The 11,846-nt window shown below is 42.1% G+C and overlaps 1 protein-coding gene across 7 annotated transcripts in view; it reads left to right on the forward strand.

Moving 5' to 3' along the window:
- TNFRSF19 (TNF receptor superfamily member 19) overlaps nucleotides 1-7,616 on the forward strand; it is a 74,157-nt gene extending 66,541 nt beyond the window's left edge. For all 7 annotated transcript variants that reach the window (XM_064171978.1, XM_064171940.1, XM_064171969.1 and 4 more), the window contains 3 exons: nucleotides 433-535; nucleotides 3,127-3,529; nucleotides 5,171-7,616. In XM_064171978.1, coding sequence (XP_064028048.1) covers nucleotides 433-535; nucleotides 3,127-3,520 — 497 coding nt within the window. In that variant the 3' untranslated portion in view covers nucleotides 3,521-3,529; nucleotides 5,171-7,616. The remainder of the gene's footprint in view (nucleotides 1-432; nucleotides 536-3,126; nucleotides 3,530-5,170) is intronic.
- The last annotated feature ends 4,230 nt before the right edge of the window (nucleotides 7,617-11,846 follow it).

Genomic DNA, 11,846 nt, shown 5'->3' on the forward strand with positions numbered 1-11,846 from the left:
CCTCTAAAAGACATTAAAACCTGAACAATTCAAGTCATTGAGGTTTTGTGAAGTGGCATCACAGCAGATGCATTCATGACATTAACAAATAAATGAAAGAGCAGAGGATTAAATACCATCCTAATATGTCAACTCAGAATTTAATACTTCCTTTCACATGTATCTAATTGAACAGCAAATTAATTTATGAAGTAGATATTCATGTGTGGCATCTGTATTGCTCCCAGAGGAACAGTATGTCTTTTATAAGTAGTTCCATTTAAAAGTAATAAATCAAAGAACACTTTTTTTTTTTTCAGTAAGAAATCTCTTTCCTCAATCCATGTATTATAATGTGACTGGCAAATTAATACTCAGGATTGAAAGAGTACAGAGGCTGAAGTTTATGTAGAGCTTTAACACTTTAACATTGTTAAAATTCCTATTCCTTAGGACCGGTTCACTTGATTCCATCGCTGTGTTGTGATGAAACCTGTAGCATGGAGCACAGCGGTCACAGTTGTGCTTTCCACTCACAGACTACACTGAATGAAAGGTAACTTAGATTTATAAAAGTCTATGAAACATTAAATGAAGGTACAATAGCTGTTTGAAGTGGAATGAGGGATTTTGAAGTGGAATGAGGGATTTTGATGAACTGCAGCCACTTCAGCTGTGGCTTAGCAAGGTGTTGCATAAACCTGTGAATCTGGGGTGAAGTGGCATGAGGTTTTATTTTTGTAGAAGCTCTTGAGGACTGTGAGTTGTTAAATAGGTACTATGTCTTAATTTCTACCAGATTGTAGCTATTAGTTTCTCCCAGTCAACTGAATAAAAATAGATTTGTAGTTATTTCTATAGTGGTGCCATGAGCTAAATATGTAAAATTTACAGTGTCCTTCAGAGTTTCCTTTTTACAGACTTTAACACAGGATGTATTTATTGCTTTTAGCTAGAATTATTTTTCCATAGAAGGTTTAAATAGGTCTCCAGCTGGTTTGTTTTTATGGTCAAATGTAACTAACACTGGAAAGGCAGCTTCTTCATAGGTATTGTTTATGCAAGGTGACATGGTGACCTAAGTACAAGATAAAAATTGCCTACATTTTGTATAATAACTTGTTTAAATGCCAGCAAGCCTGACTCATCATTCTATACCACTAAAGCTGACAAATGGAGAGTTGCATACTTTGAGAGGAATCTTTTGGCTAAAGTTTTAAATATAAATGTCATATCCATGCTATGTGGACATCAAAGACACTGTGGTTCCTTCCAGTAGAAACACTTTGCTTCAATTTCCTTTGCCAAAATAGTGTATTTCCTTCAATTGTGGTGTAGTGTCCTGACTCCTGGCCTCATCTATTAAAATGCTTTGGGCATACATCAAAGCTATGAAAGCATCATGTTTTGGAAGTAAGGAAGGCTGTGGGATGGGTCTTGTCACACAAATTGTCGCTGTGTATCAGTCACTGTGTATCAGACTTAACTTAGACTTGACAGTTTTATACATCTGTAGACAGTCTTTGGAAATGTAGATTGGGGGGGGGGGGGGGGGGGGGGTTGTAATACTTTTTTCATATATTAAAGTGAAAAATGTTGCTGGCTTTTCAGCACAAGTAGGCATGTCCAGCGCACTCAGACCTGACAGTATCCTGCTGCAACTTCAGTACATTTGAGATAGATAATACTGAGTTTCTGCTTCCACTTTCTTCCATATTCCCATAAAACAAAAGTAACTGTTTGGGGAATAAAAGATCCTTGTCCTTTGGTAATAAGGACTAGTGCAGAGTCCTGCATCTGGGGAGCAATAACACCAGGCACCAGTACAAACTAGGGGTCATCCTGCTGGAAAGCAGCTCTGAGGTCGTGGCAAAAGACCCCGGAGTCCTAGCGGACAGTAAGTTCTCTGTGGGACAGCAATGTGCCCTTGTGGCCATGAGGGCCAACAGCATTCTGGGTGCGTGAAGAAAAGTGTGTCCAACAGGCCTAGGCAGAGTCTTCTCCACCTCTACTTTGCCCTGGTGAGATCACACCTGGAATACTGTGTCCAATTTAGGGCTCCCCAGTTCAGGAAAGACAGGGACCTGCTGGAGGGAGTCTAACAGAGAGGTTGCAAGGATAATTGCAGGGCTTGAACATCCCTCCTATTGAAAAAGACTGATAGACCTGTTTGGTTTTGAGAAGAGAAGGCTGAGAAGGGATCTGATCAATGTCTATTAATACCTGAGGGGTGGGTGTCAAGACGAAGGCAATAGTCTTTTTTCAGTGGTGCTCAGCAGTAAGACAGGGAAGCACAGGTACAAGCTAGAACACAGGAGGTTCCACCTCAGCGACTTCTTTATGATGAGGGTTACAGAGCACTGGTACAGGCTGCCCAGAGAGGTTGTGGAGTCTCCTCCTCTGGATGCATTCCTGTGCAGCCTGCCCTAGGTGATCAGGCTTTGGCGGAAGAGTTGACTTGATGATCTCTGGAGGTCCCTTCCAACTTCTAACATTCTGTGATTAATATTCCACGTGGAAGAAAATAAAAGAAAAAAGTCCTTTCACATTTTGAAGGTTAGAGAGACAAACTGAAAAAATTAAAGTGAATGCATGTTCAATATGAACTCCAACAAGTAGAAGGAGTCTTCTTGTTTATTCTCTTTTCCCAGTCTGAACTCTGTACGCTTATGTCTGTTAGATGTTTGTCTAGCCTGGTGTTAGATTCCACTGTCCTCTCAAGCATTCAAATTTCTTGCTGCAGTTTGAGCTTGTTCCATCTTATTTTATTGCCCTTGTCATGCACTGAGAACAAGTTTGTTCCTCTTTGAAACTGTCTTTGTATCTGAACAGTACTATCATGTTTCTGTTTTTCAGATGATAAACAGCCCCAACTGTAGTTCATGTTTTCTATACCCCTCAGTTTACAGTGTGAAGGGCTCTAAACATCTTCTTTACCTTTAGTAGTGTTCTCCAGTTTTCTTTATTTCCAGATGAGAAATAAACTGTATTGTTCTTCAGAATAACTTTTTTTGTACAGAGACAATTAATATAGCCCTGTTAAACCATCCTGAAATACCTGTAGTTATTAATAAATTGTAATAATTACAATATTGATAGTATATTCTGAAATGCTTTTGAAACCATGTGAATTTTATCCTTTTGCAGAGCTTCTGATTCCATTGGAGAAATGATTCCTGCATTTCTTGGTTCCCTTTCACGCTCTACCTGTGGAGACATTTCAGATGCTTGGCCTCTTATGCAAAACCCAGCTTGTTGTGACAGTGTTTCTTTCTGTGGATCGTATTCAGAACTGGCTGCAGGATCTGCAAAGCCCTGCACTCCTGAGACTGAAAATCCAGCCACTGTCGAGCTGGATAATAAGCACGACCTAAGTGAAGTACTTATTTCAGCTAAGTCTCTTGAAGGGAACAGTGCAAACTCCTTTGAAATCCCCAAACGCAGAGCATGCATAGAAGGTTCATCGCTTCAGAACCCAGTGGCTGCTGAAACCAAGCTGAAGACAAAGCCTAACGGGACATCAGATGAGTCTATAGACTAATATACAGAGGTAAAAAAACTTAACTTCAAAGGAGCAAGAATGTGTACTGAAGACACAGAGCTAGTTAAAAATGGAATGGTAGAAGGTTGTAGGCTTATATTTCTTCATATGTTACACCTAGCTATTGCTGAAATAAAACTGTGCAAGAGGTCCAACAAATTCACATTTTGAAGTAATTGCATTCGAAAGGTGCAATTAAAATGTAGTGTTTAGAGGGCGTGAAGCAGAATAGAGAAGAAAGTCTGTAAACCAGTCAGATTTAATCACATCGGGGACTGGTTATATTAAATTTCTAGGGGGGGAAAATTCAGTTCAATAGCCTTATGACCAAGCTATGTGAAGCTAGCCCCTGTAACCATCACAAAAAGTCACTTTGCTAGTGCTTCATCGTCATAATAGAAAAGAGATTAGCTGAGGTCTGTCTTTTTAAACTGGCATATTCTGCTATTGGAAGTAAACTGGAGCAACAAGTAGGTAATCTGTGAAAGGATCCCCAAGTATGGTGTGTGTGTACTGCTGTTGTTGCTCAAGGGTTGTGCAGGCTGTGGCTGGAAAGCTGCAGTAGCTTCCTGTGCACGTACACAGAGGCAGGAAGAGGAAGAATTGCTGCTAATACTAATAATACACCAAATTTAGTTAAGAAAACCCATGCTATCTGTAATTACAAAAAAAAATTGCCATCTGCAGAAATAAATCTGCTGTCCTTTGATCCTCTTCCATTCAGTTTGCATGCCATTTTCATACCATTCTCACATGAGAAGTACAAAGTAATTGTTGAACAAGAAGATGTGTTCAGTCTGAAAACACAGAAGTGCAATAGTTAATTCTTTGTAAATCAAGCCTTAAGTTTTTAGGTGATGTTTTCAGCAGTTTTTCCAGATGAAAGGAACCACAGCATTCTGAAATATTGCTGCAAAAAATTAACTTACATTTCACTCTCTTTGCTGCAATAGAGAAATTGTACATTATGTGACTGAGTCTTACCTCTGTGCGTGTGTGTTTGTAAATCCTATCTGTCATTTCAAAACCCTGTGTTCTTTGGTGGGTTTGTCTTACTATCCATTAATATCCATAGTTGTCTGTAATTCTGAATAAGCAAGATGGTTTGGGTGGCTAGGTTTGGGGTTTTTTTTGGGGTGGGGAGGCGGTGCATTGGTAGGTTTCTTTGGTTTTGTTAGGGCTTGGTTTGATTTGTCCCTTTTCATACTCCACACTGCATCGTTATATGGATGTGTTGATGGAGACATTTGAGGGACAGGGTTACTTGAGATGTATTTTTGGGCTTAACTCTCACCAACTATACAAACACCAGAAAATTATTTCCTCTCAGTCTACCTGATTTCCTTCAATTTGCCCTTCATCTTTCTTATCTTCTTGGTGGGGAGGATGGTCTTGAAGAACATAGTCTTCCATAGGGCTATACTTTGGTTGTATTGAAAAGTAAATATAATAAACCAGTAAGACTGCAGGTTTTTATTTCTGTGCACATAAATACAAGCTTTTAAATGGGTATTTGAACACAGCTGCAGTCTTCAGGCTTAGGTGGATTGTTACAAGCAGCAGTAAGCATAGCTGTATTCTTTTGGTGTTCAGTCAAGCACAGAAGTGCACACAGGGTTTATGTAACCACTGTTTATCACTTTCTTTTAGGAAGCCAAGCTATTTCATTCTGCATTAAAGCTGAACACTTCCCTGATGCTCCTCTGCTGTTCCTCATCAAACATAGTCTGTCTTCAACGTTGCATGGTTTTGAAATCAGCTGGAGCACCAACAGCAACCAAAAAAAGGCATCATTTCACACCTTCTGAGCATCTGAGCCATGACAGCTGTAAAGTGAATCTTCAAGGAGTGTCCTGGGAGAACCATGCAAATGGATTTATTACCTTTGGCATCTCTTTTAACAAAAAGAACTTTTTATTCCCTCAGATTCCCAAAAACTCCATTGGAGTGAATTAAAAAGTGTGAGTGTGTGTATGCGTGTATGTGTATATATATATATATATATATATGTAAAAAGACAGCAAGAAATATAAACACTTGAGTGTGTTTGGGTGGGTATCTTCTATATGACTACACTTGTTAGAAGGCGTGAGACAAGCCAAGTGTTCTGCTTGCAGATTTATGCTTGCATTTGGATTTCTTTTTGGCTGGTTCTATTTTTAACTCTGTTTGCTGCTGTTGAAGGACATAGAAACCCAAGCATTTCTGTTTATGCAGGGATCATCTATAGATCCTCTGAAGCTTTTATTATATATTCCATTGTAGTCAGTAAGCTAGCTGGAGGAGGTGCAGAATTTGCATGTTACAATATCTATGATTGAAGTCCTCTCCATGCAATTATGACCTTTGTGGGAGGGGGCATTGTTTTGTTGGGTGTAACAGGAGATTAGTTTTAAATTAGATGGAAGTCAGACACATAGATAGGAACGTTGTCCTTAATTGGTAGTCTCAGTATTGGAATACAGCATACAGCACTTGTTCTTACAGCATGTAATTGTTGCATATTGAAATAAATGTAATCAGCTGTCACATCAAAAACTATAGCAGGTGTGCCATGCAGACTGTCACACAGCAAGACTATTACTAATACATTTTAGTAATGCATTCTTTATAAGGATCAAGCTGCATGCTGACCTGGTTCATCCATGTAGTGGGTCTTTTCATTTAAGTCACTCTGCCTTTCTGGCTGTGGTATTGTCTAAATTAATTTTTCCACACAAAATACAAATTAGTTCATAACATTTTTCCAGCAAAGTGCCTCTGAACTAAATCCTTAGAGCTGCCTGTGTGCCTAGGAAAGTATCAACTCTTTGCCTTCATTGCTGTTAAGAGGTTTTTTTAACTTCAGTTAATTCTACCACATCCCATAATAGCATTTGTTCTGCAGGCAGTTTTATCCCTAGAATAGTTTTCACTTCTGTGAGTAATCCCAGTAACCACTGCTGATTCATTACACTCCACAGGCTCTAACTTGTCGATGATGGACTCTAGCAATTATTCTTTAAATTACCCAGTGTGCCTTGACAAAAGCAAAGCAATCAGAGCAGCAGATGGCAATTTGCAATAAGCGTTACTCATCCTTCCACACATGGTTTGTGTGGCAATGGAAATGTTGAGGCAGCGCTCACAGTCTGTCATGGAAAAAGGGCTTTTGCTTTGAAGCGCCCAGTGGAAGGTTGCACCTGCACAAGAACAGCTAAAGCCAGTACAGGCAGCCAAGCCAGTAAGACACTTGAAACCAGTGAGATTATCCATGTGTGCAGAAATCATGAATAACAGTTAGCAAATTCAAACCAAAGCAAGTGAAAGAAATAGTAGAAGTGATTTTATTCTCCTTTTTGTTTCTATGCAGTGAATAACCACCATTTGGTCACTGGCAGAATAATGCACAGTTACACAGGGAGTCCAATTACTCACTAAAGTGCTTTGAGGTATGTATTCAGTGATAGCTTAGAGTAATGCCCTTGGATAGTTTCATACATTTAAGAGGTGACAAAATGTTGTTACTCACCACACATGTATGAGAAGATGTGTGCTTTGTTGTATATACTTTGTAAATAAAAAAACCCTCCAGTGTTCATTTCAGTATATGGTATGATATTTTTAGACCATACAGGGATTTTTAGCCTTCTAAAGAACTGTTAGTAATGAAAAGTTATGTTCAGGAGTTTTGCATGCATCTGCCACAGTAAGTATGTTTTCCCATTGGAAGTTCCACTTTGGACCATTGGTTTTGTCTGGCAGCTCTAGAGAAAACGACTCCTTTCTTTAAATGTGTGACAGAGAGCTTGAGAGCAAATTGGGAGGAGAACATTTTAAGAGTGCATTTTAAATATCTGTGTATATTGTGTATATATGTTGTTTTTTTCCCTTAATTTAACCAATTTGGTCTTTTTTATATTGCCTGTGGCAAGCAATGTTGTACATGCCAATAGAAAACATACGCTACTACTGTCTTTAGACTGCCCATGTATCATGCCTAGGGACTGGTAGTGCCGTTTTAAAGACTCCTTTAAGGGAATGTAAAGTAATATCTTGTACAAATTGTTTTGTAATACTTTTTCTACTTGTGAATAAAATGTTCCTTGAACCACTCTTTCTTTGTTACTCTGAAGTTAATGATGGCCTTCAGTACAAAGTTAGTGAGCTAATCTTGCGTTGTTTTTTGAATTCCATAATGCTTTAACTGTACACAACTACCTGAGGGGTGGTTGTGGCCAGGAGGAGGTTGCTCTCTTCTCTCAGGTGGCCAGCACCAGAACAAGAGGACACAGCCTCAAGCTGCGCCAGGGGAGATTTAGGCTGGAGGTGAGGAGAAAGTTCTTCCCTGAGAGAGTCATTGGACACTGGAATGGGCTGCCCGGGGAGGTGGTGGAGTCGCCGTCCCTGGAGCTGTTCAAGGCAGGATTGGACGTGGCACTTGGTGCCATGGTCTAGCCTTGAGCTCTGTGGTAAAGGGTTGGACCTGATGATCTGTGAGGTCTCTTCCAACCCTGATAATACTGGGATACAGAATCACAGAACCTTAGAGATTGGAAGGGACCTCCAGACAGCATTGAGACCAACTTCCCTGCCAAGGCAGGATCCCCGAGAGTAGTTTGCATGGGAACACATCTAGGTGGGTTTTGAAAGTGTCCAGAGAAAGAGACTCCATAACCTCTCTGGGCAGCCTGTTCCAGTGCTCTGTCAACCCTCACCATAAAGAAGTTTCTCCTCATGTTGAGGTGAAACCGTCTACGTTCCAGTTTGTAGCTGTTGCTCCTTGTCTTACTGCTATGGACCACTGAAAAGAGATTGGCCCCATCAACCCTTCAGATATTTGTATGCATTCATAACATCTCTCAGTATTAAAATTACGGCATAATTTGTTATTCTTGAGATGTCTGCTGTTCATCAGTAGTATCTTTTTTCAGGCTGGAAGACCTCGACAAAGCAGTAAGGTAACATCAGTCTTTAAAATCATAATGCTTCTAAACCAGGTCAGAATTTTGCTTCTCAAGGGGGAAAAAAAATAAGCTGGAAAGCACTACAGATGGCTGCCTTTGTAAAGGAAAACAAGCACTCCAAGCAGACTAAGACAAGACATTTATGTAAGTAATGGGAGTAGCTGTGAAACAGCAAAGCATGCCCTTCTCCTGGCCCCTGATAGTACTAACAGTGCCTGCACTCGTCTTGCAGTTTCACAGCCATGAGTGGTTGGTTGCAAACCTTAGTTGAAGAAAGAGGAAATCAGAGAATACCCAAAGGGAAAGTCTGTAATTATTTAGGCTGTTTTTTTTCAAACCTTGACCAGAAGGTGTAACAGGTCAAAAAGATCCAGGAAAATGTTACTCAAATGGGATGCTGTACCATTTAAATTACAGAATGTCAGGGGCTGGAAGTCACCTCAAAAGATGATCCAGTCCAACACTCCCCCCCCTCGGTGAGCCTGTTCCAGTGTTCTGTCACACTCACAGTGGAAAAAAAAATCCTCATGCTTACTTGAAATTTCCTATGGCTCAGCTTCCACCCATTGCTCCTTGTCCTGTCACTGAGATTCACTGAGAAGAACCTGACTCCATCCTCCTGAAATTATCACAGTATCACAGTATTATCAGGGTTGGAAGAGACCTCACAGATCATCAAGTCCAACCCTTAACCACAGAGCTCAAGGCTAGACCATGGCACCAAGTGCCACGTCCAATCCTGCCTTGAACAGCTCCAGGGACGGCGACTCCACCACCTCCCCGGGCAGCCCATGCCAGTGTCCATTGACTCTCTCAGTGAAGAACTTTCTCCTCACCTCCAGCCTAAATTTCCCCTGGCGTAGCTTGAGGCTGTGTCCTCTCGTTCTGGTGCTGGCCACCTGAGAGAAGAGAGCAACCTCCTCCTGGCCACAACCACCCCTCAGGTAGTTGTAGACAGCAATAAGGTCACCCTGGAGCCTCCTCTTCTCCAGGCTAAACAATCCCAGCTCCCTCGAATTCACGCTTTACGTCTTTATAAACATTCATCAGGTCACCCCTCTGTCTCCTCCAAGCTAAAGAGCCCCAGCTGCCTTAGTTTCTCCTCTTAATAGAGATGTTCCACTCCCTTAATCATCTTTGTGGCTCTGTGCTGGACTCTCTCAAGTGGTTCCCTGCCCCTCTTGAACTGGAGGGCCCAGACCTAGGCAGAGTACTCCAGATGCAGTCCCAACAGGGTAGAGGGGCAGGAGAACCTCTCTCGACCTACTAACCACACCTCTTTTTATACACTCCTGAATGGCATTGGCCCTCCTGGCCACAAGTGCACGTTGCTGGCTCATAGTCAACCTCCCATCAACTAGAACCCCCAATGACTAAGAAAGGTGTGGCATGGTTTGACAAGAAGGAAGACTGAGAACAGTCATTTGATCATTGCATATAATTATGTGACTTCTTTTGATAAGGCATATGAAGCAGTAATTAGAAACTGAATCCAGCTGAGGATGGAAGGTGACAAAAGCTAGATAGTTTGTGGCAGGGAGCATGTAGCACTACGAGGTTTTATGGAAAAGTTTGAGGGAAATTGAAAGCTGCTCTGTTGCCAGTTCAGGCTTGCAGATTTCACACCAGTTCTTGTCTCTATTGCTGTTACTTCTCCAGTGTTCAAGAGCACCTTCTTACATCGCAAGGTCTCATTATACAGCCATGCCCATATGCTGCACTCCTGAGTAGTCTTCTACTTGCATTCTGTTGAGGCTGTCAAAAATGGCAGCACTCCACAGCCCCAGCCCACCCTGGTGAGACCTCATCTCCTAGTGAGACCTCATCCTGAATACTGTGTTCAGTTTTGGGCTCCCCAGTTTAAGAGGGACAGGCATCTGCTGGAGAGGGTCCAGCAGAGGGCTAGGAGGATGATTAGGGGACAGGAGGGCATGGCTTATGAGGAGAGGCTGAGGGACCTGGGACTTTTTAGTCTGGAGAAGAGAAGACTGAGAGGGGATTTGATAAATGTTTGTAAGTATCTGAAGGCTGGCCAGGGTGGGGGTGGGCGCTTTTCACTTGCTCCCTGTGATAGGACAAGGAGCAATGGGTGTAAGTTGCAGCAAAAGAAGCTCCACCTCAACACAAGGGGGAACTTCTTTACTGCAAGGGTCACAGAGCACTGGAACAGGCTCCCCAGAGAGGTTGTGGAGTCTCCTTCTCTGGAGACTTTCAAGGCCTGTCTGGATGTGTTCCTCTGTGATCTGTGCTAGATAGTATTGTCCTGCTCTGGCAGGGGGGTTGGACTCGATGATCTCCTTGGGTCCCTTCCAACCCCTAACATCCTGTGATCCTGTGATCATCCTTCTGGCTCACTTAAATGGTTCTAGGTGTGCAAAGCAAGACACGGCATGTTTGGTAGTTCATTTGGTGTCCATAAAGGTAGCTTCATGGCTCTTGGCATAGCTGGGATGGCAAATGTTTGCCTCTGGCAAAAAATAAAAATAAAATTAAAAAAAAAAAACCACAGTAATTGGGGGAAAAAAGGCAACCAGCAACAGAACAAGGGGACACAGTCTCAAGTTGTGTTGGGGGAGGTATAGGCTGGATGTTAGGAGGAAGTTCTTGGCAGAGAGAGTGATTTGCCATTGGAATGGGCTGCCCAGGGAGGTGGTGGAGTCACCGTCCCTGGAGGTGTTGAAGCAAAGCCTGGCTGAGGCACTTAGTGCCATGGTCTAGTTGACTGGCTAGGGCTGGGTGCTAGGTTGGACTGGATGATCTTGGAGGTCTCTTCCAACCTGGTTGGTTTTATGATTCTATTTTACCTGGAAACACATTATGGATGTGATCATAAAACTTGCATACACATTTGATCCTATCAGATGCTATCTAAATGTCAGTAGCAAGGCTGTCATTTTCTAGCCAACCATCTTTCTAGAAGAGGCTTAAAGAAGCAAATGCCCCTGGTTTTTTTCCCTGCTTGTGCTGCTTTTCAGTACAACAGAGCTTCTTGCCTTTTCTACAAGGTAGACCAAGCTCTTAATCCAATGTTCCTCATCCTACCAGGAGTCTGCACTCACATGGCTTTTCCCTTTGTTGCGGGCTCTTTGAAGGCCTTTGGTTTGCATTCCTGTGAAGTCCCTCCAAGCAACAACCTTCATGCATTAAATTAATCCTCTGGCTGACTGTGGTGATGGAGGTTTAGATCACTACCTGCAGCACATTCCAGCACAGACACTGCTGCTTTGTTTTGCCTGCTTTAATAAAGGCTGTTGAAGAGAGCATGCAGTGTTTTATCAGGCACAGAGCAAGCTGAGGTTGGGTATTGCAGAGCAGAGCCACACAATGCACACTTTGTGCTGGCAGGGTGCAATTTAATCCATACTTAGTTTTGGCATGGG

This window comes from Pogoniulus pusillus, chromosome 3, assembly GCF_015220805.1.
Source record: "Pogoniulus pusillus isolate bPogPus1 chromosome 3, bPogPus1.pri, whole genome shotgun sequence".
Taxonomy (NCBI): Eukaryota; Metazoa; Chordata; class Aves; order Piciformes; family Lybiidae; genus Pogoniulus; species Pogoniulus pusillus.